General features: G+C 34.6%; 1 protein-coding gene across 1 annotated transcript in view; it reads left to right on the top strand.

Moving 5' to 3' along the window:
- Positions 1-25,597, top strand: part of LOC101404876 (cadherin-12) — a 100,822-nt gene that overhangs the window by 4,630 nt on the left and 70,595 nt on the right. Inside the window, exon 2 of the mRNA XM_087443161.1 lies at positions 7,997-8,164. Coding sequence (XP_087299287.1) covers positions 8,023-8,164 — 142 coding nt within the window. The 5' untranslated portion in view covers positions 7,997-8,022. The remainder of the gene's footprint in view (positions 1-7,996; positions 8,165-25,597) is intronic.

The raw sequence follows: 25,597 nt of genomic DNA, 5'->3' as shown, positions 1-25,597 counted from the left end.
TAGAACTAAGAATATTTGGCCTTGAAAGGAAAATCCTCTAGGGGGATGTAGTACACGCCTTTAGAAAGTTGTAGAGTTGTCATGCAGAAGAGGAACTTATAATCTGTGCTGCTCGGGAGGACAGGGCTGTCAATGGCTGGTATGTGTTACAGGAAGGAAGAATTTTCGTTTGATATTTAAAAAAAAAAAGATGTTAATACTTGTCCATAAATAAGAGGCGTACCTCATGAGATTGTGAGCCTCACATTACCGGACGTGTTAAAGCAGATGATGAGCCATGAGTGAGTGGTGCTGGATTTGATTATTATTAATTCATTTGATGCACATTTATGTATAACCGGTGGCCTGACAGGTGCTTTGCTACTGAGATACTGAGATGAATCAAGTAGATCCTCAAGTAGATTTGCATCTATTGCAGGGAGGTCCTCAGGTCCTCAGAAGATAACATTTGAGTTTCGTAGAATAAAATTCTATGATAAATCACGCTATTGCCGGGCACTAGATATAGACTGATGGAGGCAGGAGAAACTTCTTGAGGGAAGAACTCCTGAAGAAGTGACTTCTAAATCCTAAAGAATAGCTACGGCACATTATAGATGGGAAGGTGGACCACACGGTCTCTAAATTTCCTTCTTATTGAAAATAACCTGATAACTCTTCTTGTCCTCAAAATACTTATTGGCAACAAATTTTTAAAAAACATACACCACGTCTGTGTGGTGATGGACACATTTTTGTTAATATTCTTTAAGAATGCACTGGCTGGGCCGGCCCCATGGCTTAGCGGTTAAGTGCTCGTGCTCTGCTGCTGGCGGCCTGGGTTCGGATCCCAGGCGCCCACCGACGCACCACTTCTCCGGCCATGCTGAGGCTGAGTCCCACATACAGCAACTAGAAGGATGTGCAGCTATGACATACAACTATCTACTGGGGCTTTGGGGGAAAAAATAAATAAACAAAATTATAAAAAACAAAAAAAAACAGTTCAAAGAGCAATTGAGAAACGAGATTTAAAAAAAAAAAAGAATGCACTGGCTTTGAAAAATCTATTTCACATTTTAAGCTTCTTTAAGACTGTAATGAAATGAAACTCAGTAACTTTTCATACAAACTGCTGCAAAAGCAGGTCATTCATAACCGTTTTTTTGTGTGCGTGTGAGGAAGACTGGTTCTGAGCTAACATCTATGCCTATCTTCCTCTATTTTGTATGTGGGCTGCCTCCACAGCATGGCCTGATGCGTGGTGCCTAGGTCCGCTCCCCAGATCCTAACCCACAAACCCCAGGCCACCAAAGCAGAGCAGGCAAACTTAACCACTATGCCACCAAGCTGGCCCCCTCTCACAACTGTTTTTAAATAAAATTTAGCTGTGGAATTGAAAACAGGAACTTTCATCATCACTGCTAAAGTAAAGGTTTCCATCTTTAATGTCATTATTTTTGCTATCCTACCATCCATTAGCTATTCCTAACAGATTTGTGCATCAATGCTTCCTTCAGATCATTTAAAAAGGTTAACTATGACATGGCCAACACTAGAGTCTGTGATCTACTAAGAGAGATCATTTTTGGATGCAAAAATAACCTTTAATTAAGTTGATTTTTTTTCCGTAATACACCAATTATACACATTGGTACATACTAACAACTCCATCTTACTCAAAATTACATCCAGAGTATTTTGGTCAATAAAATCCAAGACTGTTATTAATATATTAAATCATAATCTTTCTTGAAAGATGCATGCTTATTTTCTCTGTTTACTTAAGCTATTGTTAATGTGTTAATTTATTTATTTCACTAATATTTATTGTGTGCCTACTATATGCCTGGCATTGTTCTAGAACTAGTATGCTGCAGGGAAGAAGAAATAAAGACAAAAACCCCACCTTCAAGAATATACATTTTATTTGGGGAAACAGAAAACAAACAGAATATATAAGTGAAATACATAGTGTTTTGAATAGCAATAAGGGCAAAGGAGAAAATGATAAAGTAGAGAAAGGGCATATGACATGCTGGGGAGGTATATGTGTTGTAGACAGAATAATGATTTCCCAAAAACGTCCACATCCTAATCCCCGGACCCATGGAATATGCTACAGTACATGGCAAAGGGGAATTAAATTTGCAGATGGAATTAAGGTTTGCTAATCACTTGCCATTGAGGTAGGGAGATTATCCTGTATTATATGGATGGGCCCAATTTAATTACATGTAACCCTGTAAGGGTCAGAGGGAGGCAAGTGAGTCAGAGTCCAGGAAAGACTTGAAGATACTACGCTGCTACCTTAGAAGATGAAGGAAGACAGCCAGGAGCCAGAGTTTGGGCATCTTCTGGAAGATAGAAAGTCTTTAGAAAGGAATGCATCCTGCCAACACCTTGATTTTAGCCCAGCAAGACCCATGTGGGACTTCTGACCTCCAGAATTGTAAGATAATAAGCTTGTGTTGTTTTTAGGCCACTAAGTTTGTGGTAATTTATTACAGACGCAATAGGGAACTAAGTCAGTATAGAATTTTAGATAGAGTGACCAATGAAGTCCTATGAAGATGACTTTGAGAACAGATATGAAGGAAGTGGAGGAGCTGTTCATAAGTATTCCTCGGGAAGAACATTTCTGGCAGAGAGAAAAGAGTGTGCAAAGCTCTGGTGAATGAAGGAGGGAGTTGTAGGAGATAAAATCAGAAGGGGAAGGTGGAGATTATGTGAGGTCTTTACTCTGAGTGACCTGGACAGTCTCTGAGGATTTCAGAGTAGAGGGGCACTGTGACCCAGGTCATACTCTGACCTCACCACTATGGCTGCTCTTTTGAGAACAGACTAGTGGCCAAGGCTTCCTTTGGACTCTAATCCTTAGTGAATGGAGAACAGAGCCATTCATCCATTGTTTATCTATCTATCTTTCTATGTCTATCTATCTATCTGTCTCTCTCTCTCTCTATCTGAATAGTCTCAAAATAATAACTAACATTTTCCCCAGCTTTATTGAGATATAAATGACATATAACATTGTGTAAGTTTAAGGTATACAGTGTATTGATTTGATACACTTATATGTTGCAAAATGATTACCACCATAATGTTAGCCAACACCTCCACCATATCACAGTTACCATTTCTTTTTGTGGTGAGAACTTTTAGGAGCTACTCTCTTAGCAATTTTCAAGTATATAATACAGTAATATTAACTATAATTGCCATGCTGTATATTAGATCCTCAGAACTTATCTGTCTTGGAACTGGAAGTTTGTGCCTTTTGACCAGCATCTCCCCAGCTCCCCCACCCCGCATACCCTGGTAACTGCTATTCTATACTTTGTTTCTATGAGCTCGGCTATTTTAGATGCTACATATAAGTAATATCATAGAGTCTTTTTCTCTGTCTGACTTATTTCACTTAGCATAACGCCCTCAAGTTTCATCCATGTTATTGCAAATGGCACGAATTTTTTCATTCTCATGACTGAATAATATTCCATTATATATATACACATATATACACACACGTATATATCACATCTTCTTTATTCAGTCATCTGCTGATGCACACTTAGGTTGTTTCCATACCTTGGGTATTGTGAATAATGCTGCAATGAACATGGAGGTGCAGATATCTCTTTGAGATCCTATTTTCATTTCCTCTGGATATATACCCAGAAGTGGGATTGCTGGATCGTATGGTAGCCCTATTTTTAACTTTTTGAGGAAGCTCTGTACTATTTTCCAAGGTGGCTGTACATTCCCACCAGCAGTGTACAAGGATTCTGTTTTCTCCACATCCTCGCCACCATTTGTTATCTCTTGGATTTTTGATGACACCCATTCTAAGTGTGAAATGATATCTCTTTGTGGTTTTGATTTGCATTTCCCTGATGATTGGTGATGTTAAGCAACTTTTTTCGGAATTGTTGGCCATGACTTTTTGGAAAAATGTCTATTGAGTTCTTAGGCCCATTTCTTAATCAGTTTGGTTTTTCTTATTGAGTTGCATGAGTTCTTTTATATTTTGGATACTAACCCCTTATCAGATATATGATTTGTAAATATTTTCTCCCATTCCATAGGTTGCCTTTTCATTTTGTTGATTGCTTCTTTTGCTGTGCAGAAGCTTTTTAGTTTGATGTAATCTCACTTGGTGATTTTCAAAGTGCTTCCCCAGAGAGTTTTTTTTTTATCTTTGAAAACCTCTACGTTACTTCTTCTTTCCCCCTCTGTGGTCTTATTTTATGCCATCCTTTCCCATAGAGGTAGGTAGGCTGCAGCCAAATTGGCCTCTGACTGCTCCTCTCATGCTCTTTGAAGGAGCAGTGCTCTCCTGCTTTCCTTCCCTAGATGCTCCTCCCTGTGTCCTTTCCAATTCCGCCTCCTCCATTTCTCTGAGATCGCAGCTCTAAAGCCTTTCCTCAGAGAGGACTTTTCTGACACCATCTTCAAAGGCACTTGATTTCATTTTCCTCATAACACTAATCACCATCTGAAATTAGCTTAATTATTTAAATACTTCTTTATGGTCTCCTCACCACTTCACATGAACACATTTCCATTAAATGTACATTCCATGAAAGAGCCTTGTACAGAGACTCTATAAATTATTATTACAGATGAAAACAGATGACACCCAATTGGGCAATTTGAAATTAGTTAATAAAAAGAGTCTTTCTGAAAGTGCAAGCAGACTGTAGGGAAAATATAAGGGGTAGGGCAGAATCTAGAGAAGGAGTAGCAAGTGGCTGCAGTTACCACACTAGGGTTGAAGGAATGAGGGGGGCCTGCAGACACATGCAGCTGTAGAGTGAGGGACCATGGCCAGAGACACTGTGGAATGTGGGGGGGATCCATGGAAAGAAAACCCAGCCTCATTCTTATACTACCATCCAATCTCCTGCCAATTGACCTAAGGCAACCAGAAGCCAGAGAGCAGAGAGAAGTCCAGAAAAGTATCTAAAGTGGATCTGGAGGGGCAAATGGACGAATGTTCACCATTATACCCTCAAACCTAATAGCAGTGCGTGAATGAAACATATATGTTAGTGCAAGTGTTGACTGAATCTACAGTCTTATGTCTCAATCCTGTAATTCAATACTCAATTCAAGAAATGGGTCATATAAAACCATACCCTGGATTGTCACATGTAATATTTTATGATTTTTCATATATAGTATTGCATGATTTTCATCTCGAAATGTTATCATCAAAGTAGTTAACCCATTTTTACAAAATTAGCTGAGATCCACCAAGATTGAGGGACTTGCATACAAAATGAGGGTGATTGCAAAGGGAGAATGTATCGCCTGGCAAACTAGTGTCCTTTGATGTATTATTTTCAGTTTATAACTCTCGCAACCATATATTTCCATTTCTATTGGCAGAAACAAAATCCGATTATTTTACTCATTCTTGTTTTTACTGTAATTATCTTGATTAATATATTGGAAGTTCATCAGGTACAAGACACTCAAATTATACCACGATTCCGTGTATACATGCCTATCTACTCTTTTCATCCAATAAATACAATTTATTTCAGAATTATATCAAATTAATTAAAGTTTGTGGTATCACTGCTATGGAGTATTTATATTGTTTTATGAAATGTGTGTTTTTTTTCTTTTTAGGCTTCAGCTATTGTCACACAAGGCTGTCGCTGTACCTTTATATACAAATACTGAAAAATAGAGATGGACACATGAACTTAAGCCTAAGACTAAAATAACAGAATGTAGCATTTTCTTCTGCTAGTTACATTCTACAATGGAAGCCCTTTAGCCCAGTCCTTTGCAAAGTTCCTCCTTGTTCAAGACCATGCAGTCCATTTTTGTTTATTTGGTTTTAAATGTTAGACAGTCAATAAACAATGGGTGCTCATAAAAGAGTAACTTCTTGAAAAGGAGATTTTCTCCCTTGGCTTTCTCAGTACTCCACAGTGCTTCAAGATTTCTCACACTGAACTTAGCAGTCTGCCTGATTCCCCAGATTTGACTCAAAAAATTCTGTGAATGCCGTATTTTATTTCTCTGGGACAGTGGTTCTTAAATGGAGATGGTGGTGGGGAAGGGGAAGCTTGTCATGGTCATCACAGGAGATTTTCTTTGAAACTACATATACAACCCTTTCCTCTCTCTAAATTCTAAAATACAGTCTTCCAACTGAGCCGCATTACAATAAAAGGAGGGTTAGAATCAGCAGATAGTCACCTATCAGACACTGGATAGAGCAGGAGGGCAGGGCAGTCTGGGGTCTTGATGACAATTGTAACAAATCATCAGAAAAAAAAATCTAGTCTTCAATAAGGCTGATTGTGCCTATCTGCTCTCTTTTACATAGCATCTTAGTGTTTATATAAATTTTTATATAAAGTATAAAATTTATATATATAACATTTATAAATTTTCATATTTGACAATTTTATATTAGAAATGAATTGAGTAAAGTAAAAATTATATGTATAATTCATAGTGGAAATGATACATATGTGATTCATATTGACATCATATATATTCACATTGGAAATGAATTGAGTAAAGATAGTAGAGATAGATCTGGTCAAGAACAGGACAATACAGCATGCACATGAATTAAACCCAGGCATTTATCTAGAAAATATAAACATTATAGAACGAGCAGAAGTCATGTAGCTTAAGGCATGTAGGACTAGGCCACTGAGATGAAGAGATGAAGAATCTTAGTTAAGACACTTGGAAATGAAACATAAGGAATCTGAGCTGAGAGAGGACAAACAGATTGAATTAAAATGGTGTCGGTTCCAGTGTATGAATAGAGCAGCAGTAGCAACAAAAAAGAGCTTGCCTTTTTTGCAACTATTTCATGCCAAGGGTCAGAAGAAACTTTAGATTGTAGTTAAGTCTGAATTAGCAACAGAACAGCATTTGGTAAGTTGATAGTGGAAGGTACAGATAAAACGGGGATGTATATTCAGTTTATGATTTGGATGCTATACATTGTGTTGACAGTTGATATGATCTTTGTTATTTATATATGCTACTTTATTTAAGAAGCAACACTAACCAAGACACATGGGTTTAAGACAAATGCTTGGCAATGTCTCCCTAAAACCATTGGCTATAGATTGGAATTTGGTATAAAATTTAGTCATAATTTTATTGCAACAAATCCAGAAGGTTTTAGTTATTTCGCTATGAATAAATATAAATATAAATCAGTTCTACACTTGGACACAAGGGAAGAAAATAGTCGGATATGTAGATATGCATATATGCTGTATGATTCGTAACTGGAAATTTAATTATTTATAGATTCATTCATTCAGCCAGTCATTCAACTAGTCAGTTTGTCAACACGTTCTTATTGAGTTCCTTCTAAATGGCCGGCACTGCCCTAGATGCTGGAGTAACCTGGTGACAAGAGAGACAATGTCTCTGCAACGGCAAAGCTTAATGAGATCTAAGTGAAAAAAACTGTGGCTAAAATAATTAAGAAATCCTGAAAGACAAAATAAAATACATGCAGGAGAAATTTCATGTGCTTAAAAAAGTAAAGTAATACATTTATCCTAGAAAATAAAGATAAGAATGAAGAAGAAAATGGCATTCTTTAGAAATCTTACACTCAGCGTAATCACTTAATTTTTTAGTATACGTATTTTTATCTATATTAAAATATCACAGTTTAACAATTTCATTCTCTTTTAAAGACAGGATCATTCTGTATAAATCATGTCCAACCTGGTTGACTTAATGAACGATGACCATCTTTTAGAGTTGTTACATTGTTCCTTAACCATATTCCACAATGCTGTACAATGTTTCATTATATGGCTGTTACTATAACATATTTAATTATATCCTAACGGTTGGACATTTTGGGTGTTTCACTTCTTGAAAAACATGTAATTTTTGTTAGCGTGTCTTTCCTAGTGAATCTAGATAAAATCATTTTCTTGTTGTGGACTATTTTATTTTAGAAAACACGACATTTGTGATATTTATCTTTTATTATGTTTTTTTCCTTAAGGTATTATTAGAACAGCTTTGCCAAACATGGACAGGGAAGTCAAAGAACAATACCAAGTCCTCATCCAAGCCAAGGACATGGGCGGACAGCTGGGAGGGCTAGCCGGAACGACAATAGTCAACATCACCCTCACCGATGTCAATGACAATCCACCTCGGTTCCCCAAAAGTATGTTCTTTCCTGTTCAGTCTAAATTAGTGAAGCTTTTAAAAAAATTTCTTACATTTCATTGAATGTCACAGGAATTGTGATAATTTTCTAGATACTTGGTCTTCAGGAAGCAGAAGCTAATGGATAAAAATTAAGTGACTTCAGAATTTCAATTTTCCATTAGAATCATGTACAGTGTGACTAAGAGAAAATAATATAAATAACTCAATAAATGAACAGTGAGTCTTATGCTATCAACTCCTATCAAAGTAAAATATTCACAATAGGTTAAGATCGTGCTTTAATTTTTTGTTCATTCAAAAACAAATATGTCTATAAAAATTCCGATGTAATTTAGGACTCATATTTATGACATATGTGCCACCACATTATTTGCTACATCATCTCATTAGCATAAGAATTCTCTGCCTTCTCTTTAGCGATTCTATGTGTTGAATCATTTTCATTTACTTCCATGTATCAGATGATTATTACAGTGATGCTATTTACATTACTTTAGTTCTATTTTATTTTAGTTTTGCCATAGGTGAAAATTGCTACAGTTTCTAGGATAATAGAATGATTCACACCTGTATCTTCTCTATAACTCTGTGTTTCTTGTTGAAAATGAATACTTCTCACTTGTGTTACATCTAGTTTTCTTTTGCAGTCTTACATTTAACACCAATCAGTACCCGTTTCGTTTCTGGTACATTTTCAAGGATTAGTTTAGTGTTCCTAGGACTTACGATACAGAACTGAATGTTTCTGTCACTGGTTATATAAGGAACTTGATTAAATCACAAGGTACTCATTTGCATCAACAGTTTAAAAAACAAAACAAAATGATTTTCCTCTTCCAACTCCAGAAGGAGAGTTGAGTTCACATACTAAAGTATATAATACTGAGAATGCTTAACTAAGTGGACATTTTATTCCTTTCGCTGCATGGTTTTTCATATTTTACTTGTTTGTCATTTTTTCTTAAAATCATCAACCTATATTTTTTAACGGAAATATTTTTACTTAGTGATCAGAAAGTCTAATGGCCAAATGTTATGAGTGGCAATTAGAAATCATCATACTTTAGCAAATGGAACATATATGACAAATGGCTAGTGTATGATATATTATGATTAATAACACAGAGAATCTTAGAGCAACACATTCCCTTACCTTGCTATTAAGGGAAATAGGAAAAGTATAAATAAATATTAAAAAGGAGAAAAAATAATGAAATTGATTCTGTAGCATATGGCATTAATGGAGAATATGTTCCCAACTCAAAAAGCATTGATTTTTTTTTTTTTGTACTACTTACGTGTAGCAAGCTGTAATTGCTAATTGAGGAGGATGGTTTGGGAGATTACTCTTCTTATATATCAAAGGCAACGTTGTGAACTTGGGTCTTGTTTTGGGTTTTATGCATATAAAATACATTCAGTCTAAAGTATAGGAAATAACAGAGATATTCCTAGATAGTGTCAATATTCTTATTCACAAGGATGGTAGTGAGATTTTTCAGATGAGGAATACAAAATTCAGCCAGTGGAAGCACACAGCTCTTATGGGTATGGATGAAGGATAGCTTGTAAAAATTTGGACAGGGAAGCAGACACATAGACTGGGGTGCAGGGAAATAAAAATGTCTCAGTGGGAGAGAAACTAGAGTATGCTTAGGAAACCAAGATGGTGTGCTCAGGTCCCAACGAAACAGGAAGCTCACCTACAGATCTTATGTAGTGAAAAGAGAATCTGGATAAAGCAGTAGGCTTGTTTGGAATTTATTCAAAGTTGAATCTGTGGGTCTAGCAGTAACTAAATAAGACCCACTAGGAAAGATTGTGGGGGATAAGAGTATTGGAACTTTTAGAGCATTTACATGTTTTGTGTCAAGAACTTGATCATCATCTTATTTCATTTTCACAATACTCTGAGATCTCTATTTTTCACATTTTACTGTTAAGAAAATTGAGGCTCAGAGAGATGAAATAACTTGCTTAGAAAGATTAAATAACTTGCCAAAGTCAACAAAATAAAGTGGCAGAGATTTTGTTTTTACTCAAGTTCAAATTCCTTCTATTTTAACATAATATGAAAATTAAAAGTTATTCTTTTCTCTTACCGGCCACTCTAAAACTATATTTTTAGAATACATCTGAAAAAAAGTCACATGACATATGTTGAATTGTCACTATAAACAGAGAAATGAGAGGGCAGAAGAAATATACCATGTAGATCACTGTGATCAAATTATTTTCTGCTTGTGTTACATGCATATTTGAACCATAGTCTGAAACTATAATAGGTGAGAGATATTTTTGAATCATGAGAAAAAAGAGAGTTTTCACATTTTGAATGAATAAAAAATTAATCCCCTTGAAATTTTACATGCCTTCATGTCAAGCGCTTTTTAGTGTACTGTCATTTTGAATTACATCCTTCAGAGGAAAAGACAGAATACATTTATAAACAGAAAAGCCATCTCTTTAGAAACCAGTGCTCTTTTGGTAGGAATATTTCTCATGTGGAGCAATTAAACTGAAAATATGACATAAAATTACAAGCTGAAATAATAGCCTTTTGAATGTAAAAGTCAAGAAAACATATATTTCATACGTAAATGACTTAAAAGAGAATTTCTCACAACTAGCTCTCTTTGTTTATGCCTGTTAAGCAATTATGCTAAACAAAAAAATTTTCCTTCGTAAGTTACATTTTTCATTGCTTAAAAATTCACAAGATAATTTCCTAAAATTTACTAATCATTTTTTTTGGCTTTGTGTGTGTACATATACATATGTCATATTGTTCAACACCCATTTCCATCCATTTCCTTTTATAAATCTGTTAGAGATTAAACGAAAATTGAATTGCATATGCATTTGTGTCATGCAAGTGTAAATAGTTTGCTGTTTTATTGTTGCAAAATAGGTGGTTCCTGGGACATCAGAACTTCCTTCCAATTTGATATGATGATGGTGCCAATGATATTGACTAATAAATTACTATGTTTCATGCATTATGCAAAGTGATTTGCATATATGTTCCCATTTAACTCTTACAATGACTGTACAGTATTAGCTCAATTTTGGAAATAAAATAGCAAGACTATATTATTAAGAAAGGTTAAGTAACTTGGCAAAGATCATGCAACCACTAGATGAGAGAACTAAGACCTCATCTTATGCAGGGACTACTGACTCCAACCTTGTATCACTCCCCTTCTTGAAAGGCAATCTGCCTTTGGTGCCTGTGTGTGCCCCAAAAGGTCCTACAGATAACCCTGAAAACTGTCCACAAACAAAGGTAGTAATACTGTTTCAGAAATAAAAATAATACCTGGTGCGTTAAAAGAGCTCTACCTGCAGTCACATGAAGGCAAATATTTTTTTTACAAAATCTTTTCTGTATAGTTATGAAACTACCACCTTCTATAATTAAGGATATCAGTAGAGGATCTCCATCTGTTAAAATAAGCTACAGAAAAATGCTGATGGTTTCCGTTACTTGAATTTTAAATGACAAAACCATCTAACAATTTGATCTAAATTATACATTATGAGATCAAATCAATTAAGTGATGTGGTTAATTCACACTAGGTGAAATATTTATACTTCACCCACTTGGTCTCTTTCTTCTGTATAATAATTTTGTAATGAATAAAAAAACAACTTAAATGAAATAAAGTACTTTGTATAAAATTTTGCATGAAAAGAGATAATTTATAGGAAATGTAAAGAAGTACTCACTTCTCTTTTCTTTTTTAATCACTATAACAAGAGAATAAGAGAACTGTTTGTATTGTACATGAGTTTGAATGTAGAAAATAGGACATTAATAATTGTTCTTTGAAAATCTCTTAATCATAAAACAATATTTTATAGTAAGTATTTTCAATCAAATACCTACCAAATATGTTTTTATTGACTGTTTATACTGTAGAAATGTTGATTCAGTTTCTAGCGATAGGAATTTTAATTCAGTTACCAATCATACATTATTTGCACAATAATTACTATATAAAAGATATAGTTTGTTAATTTAACAAATAAAAAACAAATATTAGACTTCTCCCCAGGAAAAAACGTTATTGTCCTCAAGTTAATATAAAAATAATCTAAATAAAATTAAAGCATTAAATGCATCAGCCAAAATGTCTACTGCACAATGAGCAATATTTGATTATTTTGTTTACACAAACTATCAGATAAAGACTACAGATCTATGAACAATATATATATATACATATAGGCATCTATACATTCTTTCTTCTATTGTACATTTATGACATAGAAAGACTACAGGATGCCCAGACTAATTTTGAATTATTAAATAAATAAATGTTGATAACTATACACTCATTTAGTGAAAAATATCGATGTGTTTAAAATACATTTCCTCTTTTCATCCTGTCATTACTTTTTTGTTATCTGGGTTAAAATTGGCTCCTTTACTATCTTGAAATTTATAATATATCATTTATTTAAAGAAATATTCTTTACAGTATGTAATTTTTATAGATTTTCATTAGAATCAACATGACCCCAATTATATCCAGATGCGACCATAAAGTCTATTTGTCTTTGTTTACCATTTAGTATCCTTACACTTGGAAAATTGTAAGCTTCTAGACAGAAATTTTCTTGGTAAAACCATGTAATAAGTCATTGTGAATGCAGAACTAAAGGCTAAATGAATTTTGACAGTTACCCGGATCCAGCCATAGAAAATGTACCCTCGCGTTCTTCCAGGTGCCCCGTATTTGACTGTCATGGGCATGACTGAGATTGACCATTAGAGATACCAGTTCCACAATTTAAGTTTATGTATATATTTATCACAACTTTGTATTCATTTTATAGCTAAATTCATATATATATATATGAATATATAGAGAGACTATATATATATAGAGAGAGAGACTATATATAGATATATATGTATCTATATATAGTTTCAAAATCATTAAATAACATCATAGGAAAAAATATTCCCTGAACTTTGAGTGCAGAGAAGGTACTCTGCTACCCAGGATATGCCCAAATATGTAAATATGGCGAGGATCGCTTCAGTTTGTTTCACAACCTCTGTCTGTTACTGTTAGGGAGTGAATTACATACAACTCTGACTTCCCAACTTCCTTGGAGACCCTGGCTAACTGGCTTCCTTCCTTCCTAAGTACTTCCTGCTTCCTACTACCTACCTGCAGGACAAGCGCAAATAACCAAAAATACCCCTAGCAACTTCCTAAATGACTCCTCTGAGGCTCAGCAAAGGCTGAATTTCTGCTCTTATCACTATCTCCAATATGTTATCTTAGGTGAAGGAATGGAAAAGAGAAGATGGTGGCAATTACTCTGACAGGATCCCAGAAGAAGCATGGCTAAATTAATGGGTCTTATGTGAAATCCACCACTACTTAAATGAGGATAACTACATCAGCTTCATTTAAATATTTGAGGTCAGGCCAATTTATTGTGAAGTTAACAGTATAGAACATATTATTTAATGCAGAAGTTTTGATTACAAATGCAAGTTAAGCCTTTCCTTAATTGGAACCAGGTGGAGGTTTTAAATAGTAATACAAAATTAATAATATATTAATCTGTTGACATAAATTCACATTTGTTATGTTTCTCAAATTTAGTACTGGTGCTGATTTAGCATCAACTTTAGTACACATTTTAATTCTCACAATTCAGTTTTTACTAATATATAATCAATTTTTTCAAATAAATAACACTTTCCTTTCTTTCTTTCTTTCTTTTTTTTTTTTGAAGATTGGCCCTGAGCTAACATCTGTTGCCAATCTTCCTCTTTTTCTTTCTTTCTCCCCAAAGCCCCAGTACATAGTTGTATATCCTAGTTGTAGGTCCTTCTAGTTCTTCCGCGTGGGATGCCGCCTCAGCATGGCTTGATGAGCAGTGAGTAGATCCTTTTGCGCGCAGGATCCAAACCAGGGAACCCTTGGCCGCTGAAGGGGAATACGCGAACTTAATGGCAATGCCACCGGGCTGGCCCCAGATAACACTTTTCTGGCATTCTCTGACAACAACTTTACCCAGCCCAGGGCTTTTAGGGGCTTGCTTCTTTCCCAGATGTCTCCATAGTAGAAAGAGAATGTAATTTTCAGAAGTAGTGTTTTACGTAATATTCATATTTTAACCCAACCCACAGTGTGTAGATAGTATGTATTAAAATATGACCTTTTAGGTCAGTACCTCCCAAAGATATGAATAAGACAAAGAAATAGAAAAGTAAACCTTTGATATTGTAGGTATGCATGATATATGACAATTATATACATTACACATATTAATATATCATATATATCACTCCTCATTTGGGGGAAATGTTTAACAAGCATCAAAAATGAATTGTAAATCTAAGAGATTAAAAAAATTACGAAAAGAGCTTATATTCAGGTATTACCTGGGTCTCATATAGATTGTAGGCATGAGTCATCACCTTTGACGACTCTATTTATTTTCTTGAAAAATAAGCCAAGACATGTTATAACACTGGCTTTTTATTAAGTGGAATAAATACTTCTAGTTTAATTCCCAAATAGATATTTGTCTACTTCAATAAAAATAAATAAGAAATAACTATTTCCTGAAGATAATGCGTGCAAATGATAACCTGGGTCTTCACCAGTGGTTCTTCCAATAGTTCTCAAATTGTATTTGCCTTAGGAATCTCTTGGGATCCTATGTCCCGGTGATGGAAATTGTGTTTCAATTGACATAGCTTGGATCCAGAAATCTAAACTTTAAATAAGGGTTCTGATAGATTCTGATATAGGTAGTTTGCAGGGAACAATTTGAAAATCACTGGTTTACTGTGATGAAGCAGCCGGTGTTCGTTCTCAGAGAAGGCATTTTCATTATTCATTAAATAGAGGTAATGAGTTAATTATTTTGTGTCTCCTGAGAATTGTTTTTATTCATGCAAAATTCTATTGCTACAGATGTATTTGGGTGGAAACTGAATATTAAAATTTATTCATTTTAAGCTAAGTATTGTGAAAGTTTTTTTAAGTAAACACTCATATACAGTCATATATCTTGCTTAAAAGTCTTCTAAAAAGCTTATAAATGTCAAATGCTGATACTCTGAGGCTAACACTGAACTGAATCCAATTTGAATACAAGCTCAGTGAAAAACTTGGTACTCCAGATTCTCCCACCAGAATGGAATAGTGAGTTACACTGGACTTCATTCAGGCAGAAGTAAGCAAACAAAAAACGTAATTTTGAAATCATTTCTCGTTGCTATAATTGTCACATTAATATCATGTTGTGCTTTGCTAATGAGAGCATGAATGTTTTTTAAATGATGCTGAAACCTTTTGATGATTTACTTGGTCTGTTTCCCCATGTGGCAAAGGGCAAAATATTGCAGCCTGGTTTCTCCATAACCCCATTAACTGATTCGCAGGAGAGCTTATAAACTACAACATCAATAAGACTTCAAGAAATCTGACTCTTAGTTTTAAATTATTTTCACGAACAGTATTAAATGAAGTTTAAAATTGAAGTGATATCAAAGATATTGTGCTTAATCTTACCAATGTTATCAACCAATGTTATCTTGGTGGCTTGAATGTTTTGGCATTGCATAATCCACAATTTAAATGTAAGACTTTACCTATGACATAATAAAACTCTCAGGTTCCTAAACAGACAAATAAGTTAACACATGAGAAAATCTAAATGAGAGAGTTCTTCCATCCACACATTCTAGTTCCAGCCTTACTGTAAAAAGAGGAGAAACATGTCTCTTCTGACAACTTCCTGTCAATCAGAGCAAGTTAAGTAGATGACAGATACAGAACTTCACTGACTTAAGTAATAATAAAACCTCTCAGCCTCTGGCTGTAATCCATACATACCTCTTATTTATTTTTTCAATCCTCAAGTTCATAGGTCCTCAGTCGGCTGTTTTGTGTTTGACTCTAGAACTGAGTTAGCTGGGTACAAGATTTTCCCTGGGTGGTCCACTTGCCACTTCTCTTTACAGAATGATAATAGAGAGAAGAACCCCTAACATTTATTGCACATGTACTGTGTAAACGCACCATTAACATCAGATTTTAACTTCTTTAATCTTTATGCGTAGGTTCTGTTTATTTCTACAACTTTTAAACGAGGAAACTGAAAGTAGAAGAGATAGTAAGAGATGGAGCAGGTAATTTGTAGTTATTAAAGCTCATTAAAGCTGTGATTTTTAAATATTCATATTTATGAAAATATAGATTACTGCTTTCAACACTAGAATTGAGCCATTCGATAGGAGTAGGAGCCCTGAACGTGAATGTGGGGCATTCAGCCCACTGCTCCACTAATCAAAGCTGAAAAGTCATTCTCTTAAAGTCTCTGTGGGTATTTTCATGTTTGTAAAGTGGTTTGTAGAACAGAGAGAGCTGAGGCTTTGGGAAAGGTACTGATGGAAATCTCAGTTCTACCATTTACTCGCTGGGGCCTGAGTAAGCTAAATAAACTTGCACTGTCTCATGTTTTTACATCATCGGATTAAGATAATAAATAGGATGACCATATATCCTGGTTTGCCTGCAACAGTTCCAGTTTACACTCGTAGTCCCAAATTAATTAGTAATAGTGATTCCTCTCAAAAGTGGCTCTGTTTGCATAATAAATTATACAGCCATCTTAATAATAATATACAATGCTTCTGGGAGGATTAAATAAAATAATACAATTATAGTATCTAGTGGTAAAAGTGTCTTTTTTCCTCTTGTACCCCTTCCCACATTTTCCTCCCTCATTTTCAACCTATCTCCATATCTCCTTTATATCTCTCCACCTAGAGTGTATTATACGCCCTTCTTGTATTATTCATTTGTGTCTTTTGCTGTTGCTTTATCAGAATTCACAATTAATGTACGATCAAACATGCATTGAATAGAGAAATAGCTCAAGAAATAGCTCATGCCTAAATTCATAGCTGGTCTTACCAACAGAAAAAAAAAATTAAAATCTTAGGACAGATTATATACATTTTATGCAAATAGAAAAATCAATTTCAAAATTTGTAACTGCAAAGAAATTCTTGGGAGGTGAATACAAGATAATTCTATCACCAAAATAATATTACTTCTACCCTTAGCCATTTACGATGACTGCATTGATTTACATATCAATATTCTGATTTCATTTTACTTTAGCCTGGATAAAACACACTTGTAAAATTAAACTGATCTATGAAGTCTCTATTTGCTTGATAGTCACCAAAATATTACTGTTGAAACTCTGTTTGGGCAAGTGAAAGAGAAATCCTTTCTCCTGTGAAGTCTTAGTCTTCTCGTTCTATCAAAGTATTAAGAAGACTGTGAGTTGCCTCTACAGGCTAGCCTTAATTGAATCCCAGCTTATCTAGACTGATATCCACTGCATTTATCCTAAATGAATCTACAGTGAAGGTATTTATGATATATGTGTATTATAATAAAAATAATACTATTTTTAAACAATTTTACCCACAGTAAAAAATATATGCTCTAGTTAATATCATTCTCCAGTTTTCTTAAAAAGCTTAAGTTATTATCTTTGCAGTGTATGAATATGACATTAATAGCCAATTAAAAATTCCTGCAACATTTATATAATCAAATATATATGTTTATTGACATTTGTTCCTGATTCGTAAGAAATGTGAATTGATTAATACAAGGTTACATTTCTCAGTCAATAATTCACTCCATAAAAGAAATATCTAGAGGTATAAATATATTACAACCACAATAACACTTCAAATAGTAATATGATCAGAGTAATTATTGGCATAAATAGGATATGGTAATTAGATCTAACTGGGATTATTAGGAACATATTTATGAAGAACATAGCATTTGAGAAAAAGTGTACAATAAGAATTTAACAGATTTAAAAGAAAGGATGTTGGTTACAGACTGACACAATGCTGTAATATAAACATATATTTACGTACATATGTGTGTGCTTTTGAGTAGAGGGGCAATATTGTATATCAAAAATATGTTAAAAAATAACCTTGGTAACTTGGTAAAGACTAGAGAAGAAAGTAGATGTGGAGAAAACCTGGGGCAGTTGTTTGGAATAGAGAAGTAGAGACAGAATTGAGAGATGTTTCAGTAACAGAATGGAAAAGACTTTGTGATCTATTGGATTCAGAGATAAGTAAGATAAAGAGCATGTGAAGAAATGATTTAAATAGGAAGATGGTTTATCTGTTGATATGCTGAAATTTGAGTGGAGATGAGAGGAGATGGTTGAAAATTCAGGGATCCTCAAAGAGAAGTCAGAGTCAAAGAAGCATTTCTAAGAGAAATGAAGTCTGAGACATACGTAAAATTAAACAGATTAGAGAAGACAAAACTCTTCAAATTTCATGTATAAGAAAATACAGGAAGGAGAATGAGCAAAGATATGAGGAGAACCTTAAATATAACCACCTCAATCTTTTAATACATAGATTTCTAACAGTGGTGGCAAATTTTAATCATAGATTTGAAATTTGTGAAAGCATCTTAAATTCACATTTATTTCACATGATTTAAGTTTCTCTATTTCATATTTGCCTTATTATTGGTCTTAGCATTTATATAGGCCAGGAAATTGGACTTCTAAAGTATTTATGAGAGTTAAACTGAATTTAAGCATTATAAAACCAATGGAAATAAAACGTGGTACATAAGAAATCTCTTTTATTAACAGATATCAAACACAACTAATTATATCATTCAATGAGTATTGTTTCATTGATTGCTAGTTTTATTGAGGTAAATGCAAAAAAGTCTGTATTTTTTTTTGGTACTGTATAAGGGAGATACAAATTTTTCGTCTCTTCCCTCAAGTAGCTCAGTTATAATGGGCAGATTATTAATGGGCCATTATACTACTTAAAGTAAAATAAATGATAGACAAATGTACACAATGAAATATAAATGTATAAGAAGGGCACCTAAATCATTACAGAGGAGATCTGAGAGGATTTTGAAGGAAATGATATTCATATTGGTTTCTAAAATCTATAATAAGAGTTAACCAGTAGGAGAGCAAATGTGCATCGAAATATTTAGGCCACCGCAAGAACATGATGTATTATTTAAAGGATTGCATACATAGAATTGTGAAAAATGGACGTACAAAGACAAGAAAAATTTTCATCAAAAAACGGCTGTAAACTGCCTTTGAAAGAATGAAAAATAGAATTTATACATAGAGAGATGAGGAGTAGTAGGCAAGTGACACATTTTAAGCATAAACACCAAAATAGAGAAGATATAGGGAGTATTCAAATAATAAAATATAGGCAATGACAGAAAAATTAAACCATTGTGTACGTACATTATGCATGAATATATGATGAATGTTCAGGAAAAAAAATGGCAGATCAATGAATTGAGTGCTATTGAAAAAATTAGTTTTGCTAAAAGAAACCAAAATGACATGCGGGAAGGGACTATTACCAAATTTCATTTTTCCAGACTATCCTCCAATGTTTCAAAAAATACCTGTGAGAACTCCAAGCTTTCAATAAATAAATATTCTCAGGTGAATTTGAATTCCAAGCATTTTGCAGGAGCTTAGTTTATAAGGTGTCAAATTTATTTGTAATTTGCAATAAAACTTTTATTTTTGTGAAATCAAGGAGCATTATCACTGAGAATTTATCCACCTACTGTATTTTGTTAGATAAATCAGAAATTATGTGGACAAAGACAAAAGAAAGATTTACATATTTAATGGAGGTTTTAAGGGGATATTAAATGTACTCCATAAAATGGATTAACAGTGGACAGTTATTGATGCAGTTGAAATGTGAACTCTTGCCCAGATCTCCATCATGTTTACTATTATGTAATGGGGATAGTGGTTACATAAATCATATGTATTAAAAATACTTATTTTTGAGAATCAGAAACACTTTATTCTGGCAATCATTATGTAATATAAGTGGGTTGTGTTTCACGGCTCATTTTGAATTGTTTTGGTTCAGATCTCCAATGCAATCTCTTGAAAAAATAATGTTATAAAGATCAATTAGTTTTGCAGGGAAATACAGGTACATGTTTATTGCATCTACAAGTAAGTAGAACTAAAGTATTAAACATAACAATTTGTACTTGAAAGCTGGGAGCTACATATAAAAAAAGTAGAATTGGAAGGACAGAAGGAGATGTAATAAATAGTCCTTCCTTTCTTGGGTGCATAAGCAGAAGTCATTTTAATTTTAGAGCCACATCTCCTGCCCAGAACCCTCTTACATCTCCTAATTCACTTTTCTCTATATCTACATTGATTTTGTTCTCTAAGCACTAAAAAGAGAAGTTTTTCCCAAGTCTACCCAACCCACTCAACCTACCCTTAATTGGAATTTGCATTCATCAGCGTAGTTGAATTTAGGAATATGAATTATTTGCATTTTAAAGGAGTTTATTTTTTAACCCAATATTGTTTCCATTTGAATGACATCTGGGCAATAACACCAATGAAGTGAAATGGGCAGACCAAATGAGGGACTCTAGTTTAGATCAGAGATGTCACTTGATTGGTTCATATCACTGCCTATAAGTGACTAGTTGTATGCACCAATTTCCTTATTTACCGACTGGTAGAGTGGTGTCCTGGAGCTGACTCTGTCAGATCATCAGAGACAGTTGTGCACATGTCCTCCCAACTCTGTGTTCAGTGATGTCAGGTTGGCTTGAGATCAGCCATGGTGGGAGTTCTTACACCACAGAAATTTACATACATTAAAATCAGTGCTTACATCTGTTCTCTCTCCACCCTCTAATCTGATTGTTAAGCATTTACTGGGACATCACTGACTGGAAATTATAATAGTATCTATCTTTTCTTTTTTTTTACTGAGGAAAATTCACCCTGAGCTAAGATTTGCTGCCAATCTTCCTCTTTTTGTATGTGAGGCGCCACCACCGCAGGGCCACTGACAGACGAGTGGTGTAGGTCCATACCTGGGTACTGAACCCAGGCCCCCAAAGTTATAAAATTAGTTAATAACGGACAAGTGCTTAGAAAAGTGCCTGGGAAATAGAAAGCACTATACAAATGGTTGCAATGGTGATGATGATAATGATGTGTCTATTCTACTTAAAGAGTAATCTCTATTTTAAAAGTTCTTTATTTCTTTCATATTTACACTCATAGATTTTTTAATAGTTCATATATTTCCTTGCAACAGTCTTCTCCATAATATAGGAATAGAGCTACCTGAGAGTGACAGAAATGACCCCTTCTATTCTTGCAGTGTGTCATGGAAAAGAGATTGCGAATGGGAGGCAGGAAGGGAGAGTAGACATAGGAAAGCCAGTTAGCAAACACCTGTAGTGGTACAGACAAGTAATGTAAGTCATTGAATCAGTAATGGTGGTGCGAAGGGTAGTTGTGAAAAACAACAATGTGTGGTTAGATTTGAATGATTTGAGGAGGTAAAAAATCAACAATATCAATGAATTTGCTATGGAGAGGGGGATTTTAGTTTGTGGAACTGGAGAGATGGTAATACTACTTGTGGAGACAATGAATATTAGGAGATGTCTTCTTCTAGGTGCATGGCAAGTCTTAAACTCAGTTTTGAATATGTCAAGGCTGAGATAACTTATAGATATATGTGAACTTTTGGAATAAGATAATGTTTTGCCAAGTATGAATGAGACTCAAAATACTTATAGGGGCTGGAATTAAAATATAAAGAAAGTTTAGCATAAAGATAGTAAACAAAGTCAAATGGATAGATGAAATAACCTAGGATGAGAAAAACCTGAATAAACACAGTCTGAGATAATGGTTTTTGACCATGATTGCAAAGAACAACAGGAGGGAATTTAATCAATTCTGCTGTTCAGGTCTAAACTCAGAACAATAAAATTGGAATATCTTGGATGGCCCCTGGGATTCAGTCTTTCTTTTTTTTTTAACTTTCCATATCATGTCAATATGCAGTCAAATTTGGGAATCACTTATCTAGATCCTCTCTGAAAACACCAAGAAAGGAAGCTAACAAGGAACAAGCTATGAGGTGGGAAAAACCAGAACTGTAGAGTGTCACAGATGTTAAGGAGAAATATGCTTCAGGAAAACTGGAATAACTGAGTGTTGAATGCTACTGAGAAGTTGTCACTGGATTTAGTGTCATGGAAATCTCAGGGGAAACTGTTTTAATAGAGTTATGGGTTCAGAAACCAGGTTAAAGCTGCTTTTGGAGTGATTGTTAGGTAGGAATGGGTAACAGCGTCTATATTTGAGAAGTTTTGTTGGGAAAGGAAAAGAAAATTAAGGAGATGGCTGGAATCAGATTTTGGGACAAGGGAAAACTTTCGTAATATGATCAAATATGAGCAGTTTTTGTCTTCTTCAGAATATCTCATTGGAGAAGAAAGTATTGAATGCAGAGAAGATAGACTCTTTGATACATAGTACAATATGTACAAACTGCTAGAGTTTAGTAAAAGAGGACACAGAAGAAGGATACCTCAATTGAAACTAGAGAGAAATGGGGAGAAGTTTTACAGACATAGCAAGAGGTTAAAATTGAAGTTTCTGCTGGAAGCTAAGATGCAATGGATACCACATAGCCAAGTGTGGTCCCAAAACAAAATTCAGAATTTACAATAGAAATGTTAGGATGTATTGAAGACTCTTGAAACCCTCAATCACAGCAAGGCTATTTGTACCATTTTAAATACTTTTATATGGAGTGTGGAGTGCAGGGAGAATTTTGCATAGAGGATTTATTTGGAGAAAGCCCTGCTGAGCCCCCACCTAATAAAAGTAAGGGGAGGGATGCCCTTCTTGCTCCTCTCAGGTCTGGTGAAGAGAACCTTCCCTTCAACAAGGACCAACAACGAAGTCTAATATATTTTCCCAGAAAATGGGAGAAATCCATGGACTGATGCCTGCCTCATGCTTAATGAACTGAAAGTGTCCCGGGAAAGAGCAGAGACAGAGGAACAAGGTTTTGTTTGGAAAAGTAGTTCTACGACAATAAGAGCAGGGCTTAAAAGTGTGTAAGCAGAAGGGGAAAGCAACCTAGAGTTGTTTTAAGTCCTGCCAAAGAGATGTTCCTCCAAGCGAGATTCTGTGTGTGGAATGGATCATTTGGAGATCCAGAGACTAAGGAGAATGTTACATCGAAGCACAGGCAACGTCTTTGTCATGGAGCGTGTAATAGGAGAGGCTTCCAAGAGTCTCCCAAAAGCGCCACTGAAAGAGTCAGTCCCTGAGAGACAAAAGTCCATTCAAGTAAGAACAACCTAATCCCCTAGCTTTGATGAGGGTGAGAGTATCTAAGGCGAGGTGAGAGCATCTATTGCAAGTGGCTGGTGAGACAGAGGGAAGCCTGCCAAACCATTCATATCCCAAATGAAGTCCCATCTGTTGCTGGCCCAGGTTGACTCAGAGGTGGGGTGGCACACAAGAGTTCTTAATTTTGCATAAGGATCGAAGTACATATCAATATGACATACTAGGAATTTCTAAATTCCAAATCTAGATTTTGGGAATTCAAGTGAACACAGGAAACATCAGTGGCTCACCATAGTCTTCATCCAAGAATAGACAAAGCTTATCCTCACTGAAGAAAGTCTAAAGGAGCAATAGGAGACAAAGAAAAAAAACGTGTTATTACTTCTTGCGTGTTATGTTTTTTCAAACTAACAGTTACACTGATGTGGGATTGTTCAAGGTTCAGGAAGCTGAGTGATCTCCTATGTGGTATGAGTTTATCTTTTCTGTGACATTCAAGACAAGGTCGCCAACTGAGAAAGGAAGTAGTAAAAATAGTAAAGCAGAGGTTTGTGGAGAGTAGATCAGTTTAAAATAGAAGTCATGGAGAACGGTAATAAGTTCCCTTTGCAAGTTTGTATGCTTTGCAGCCGATCTTGAAGGTGCATATGAGGTTAATGATCAAAATTTATAGTGATACCTAGCTGCCTCTCTTTGATTTTCCTCAGTCAACCACACCTCCTTCTTGAGAAGGAAGATAATTATCATTATCAAGGGATGAGTTTTCCCAGACTGCAGCAACAAAAGGACCCGGGCAAGATATATAGGCCATAGGTTAATTGAAATGATAAAATGTGTTTCAGTTGGATGAGGAAAGAAGGCAGGGAGAGAAATGATAATGGATTGCTGGACGTAGAGAGATTAATATACTGATATTAATTGATATTAAAGTATTTAAATTTGATAACAAAGTTGATATTACTTTATATATATATATCTTTATGTTACATCAATATCTTATATGCGAGTTGATAGGTCATAGTGGGATTAATTAAACAAACAAAATAGGAAGGCAGGAGGTCGTGATCTTATCGGCTTTGTCATATGGTTACTTCTATTAGGAATGTATTTTATTAGCTAACCTCACAGACCCAACATCACCTGGCTAACTCAGCTCAAATTCTCAGCTTAAATGTTATAAAAAGTGAATAGAATTGTATAACTTTCCCTTAGAGCACTGATGTTACTTTGCAATTTTACTTTGTGTGATTGTTTAATTAATGTCTACCTCCTGCACTAGACTATAAATGCCATCAGGATAAACGCAGTCTTTTGTTTGTTTGTTTTTTCTTCATCATTCCATGCAGGAGGTTACTACAACTTGTAATTGAATCAAATATCAATAATCTGAGTTACTGGAAGACTTAATAATTAATCTACTATCCAAAGGGTATTTTAAAGGAACAGCTCAATATCTAGCCCTAAAATTTTGTTTTGTGTTTAGCTGCTCAGAACTAGAAAGTTTAGAGGAATGAATTTCTCACTGCTCAGAGAAAAGAAATATTGTTATGGTTAAATAGAATTTATAAAACTTTATCCATTAATATGTTGGCTATTGTGTGCATTGCAATTCATATTCATGTATATGGTTAATTAAAAGCTAGATTGGGAAATCATAACCTTTATAAAGGTGAAGTAATTTAGCCAATACAGTAAATCTCTTGATGCCAAATACTTGACACTTCCAAAAATTTGTTCATTCTAGACTCATCCTAAGAATGAGCAAGAGTGGATTTCTCTGTCATTACCGAGAGATTCCGTTTGCTGTATGTTTAGTATGCTTGATTAAAACCCAGCTAGAATCTAACTATGTTATGAGGAGCATTCTTCCTTGTGGACTTTATTTCTATTACTTTAATTTGGACTTATTGGAAATACTCATAGCTTCAGGCTTTTGAAGAAACAGAGGGCATAAAATGTTCTTCAACCATCAAAATATTTTTATTCCTGAATCCTCCAATTTTGAAGATATGGGAAAAATGTTTCATTTAAATTAGAATGACTTTTCAGAACTCTTTAAATGCTCCCTTTCTTTCATCTCCACACCTCTCTCAGCAGTTTCCTATTGACTATGGCCATTCGTACCGGAAAATATTGTAATGTAGATATAGAGATTATCTACCAAAATGCTATTTGACA

This window comes from Ceratotherium simum, chromosome 18 (genome assembly GCF_057802395.1).
Source record: "Ceratotherium simum simum isolate JZ-2026a chromosome 18, ASM5780239v1, whole genome shotgun sequence".
NCBI lineage: Eukaryota > Metazoa > Chordata > Mammalia > Perissodactyla > Rhinocerotidae > Ceratotherium > Ceratotherium simum.
The sequence above is the reverse complement of the archived record's forward strand: the minus strand, read 5'-3'. Positions and strand labels throughout refer to the sequence as shown.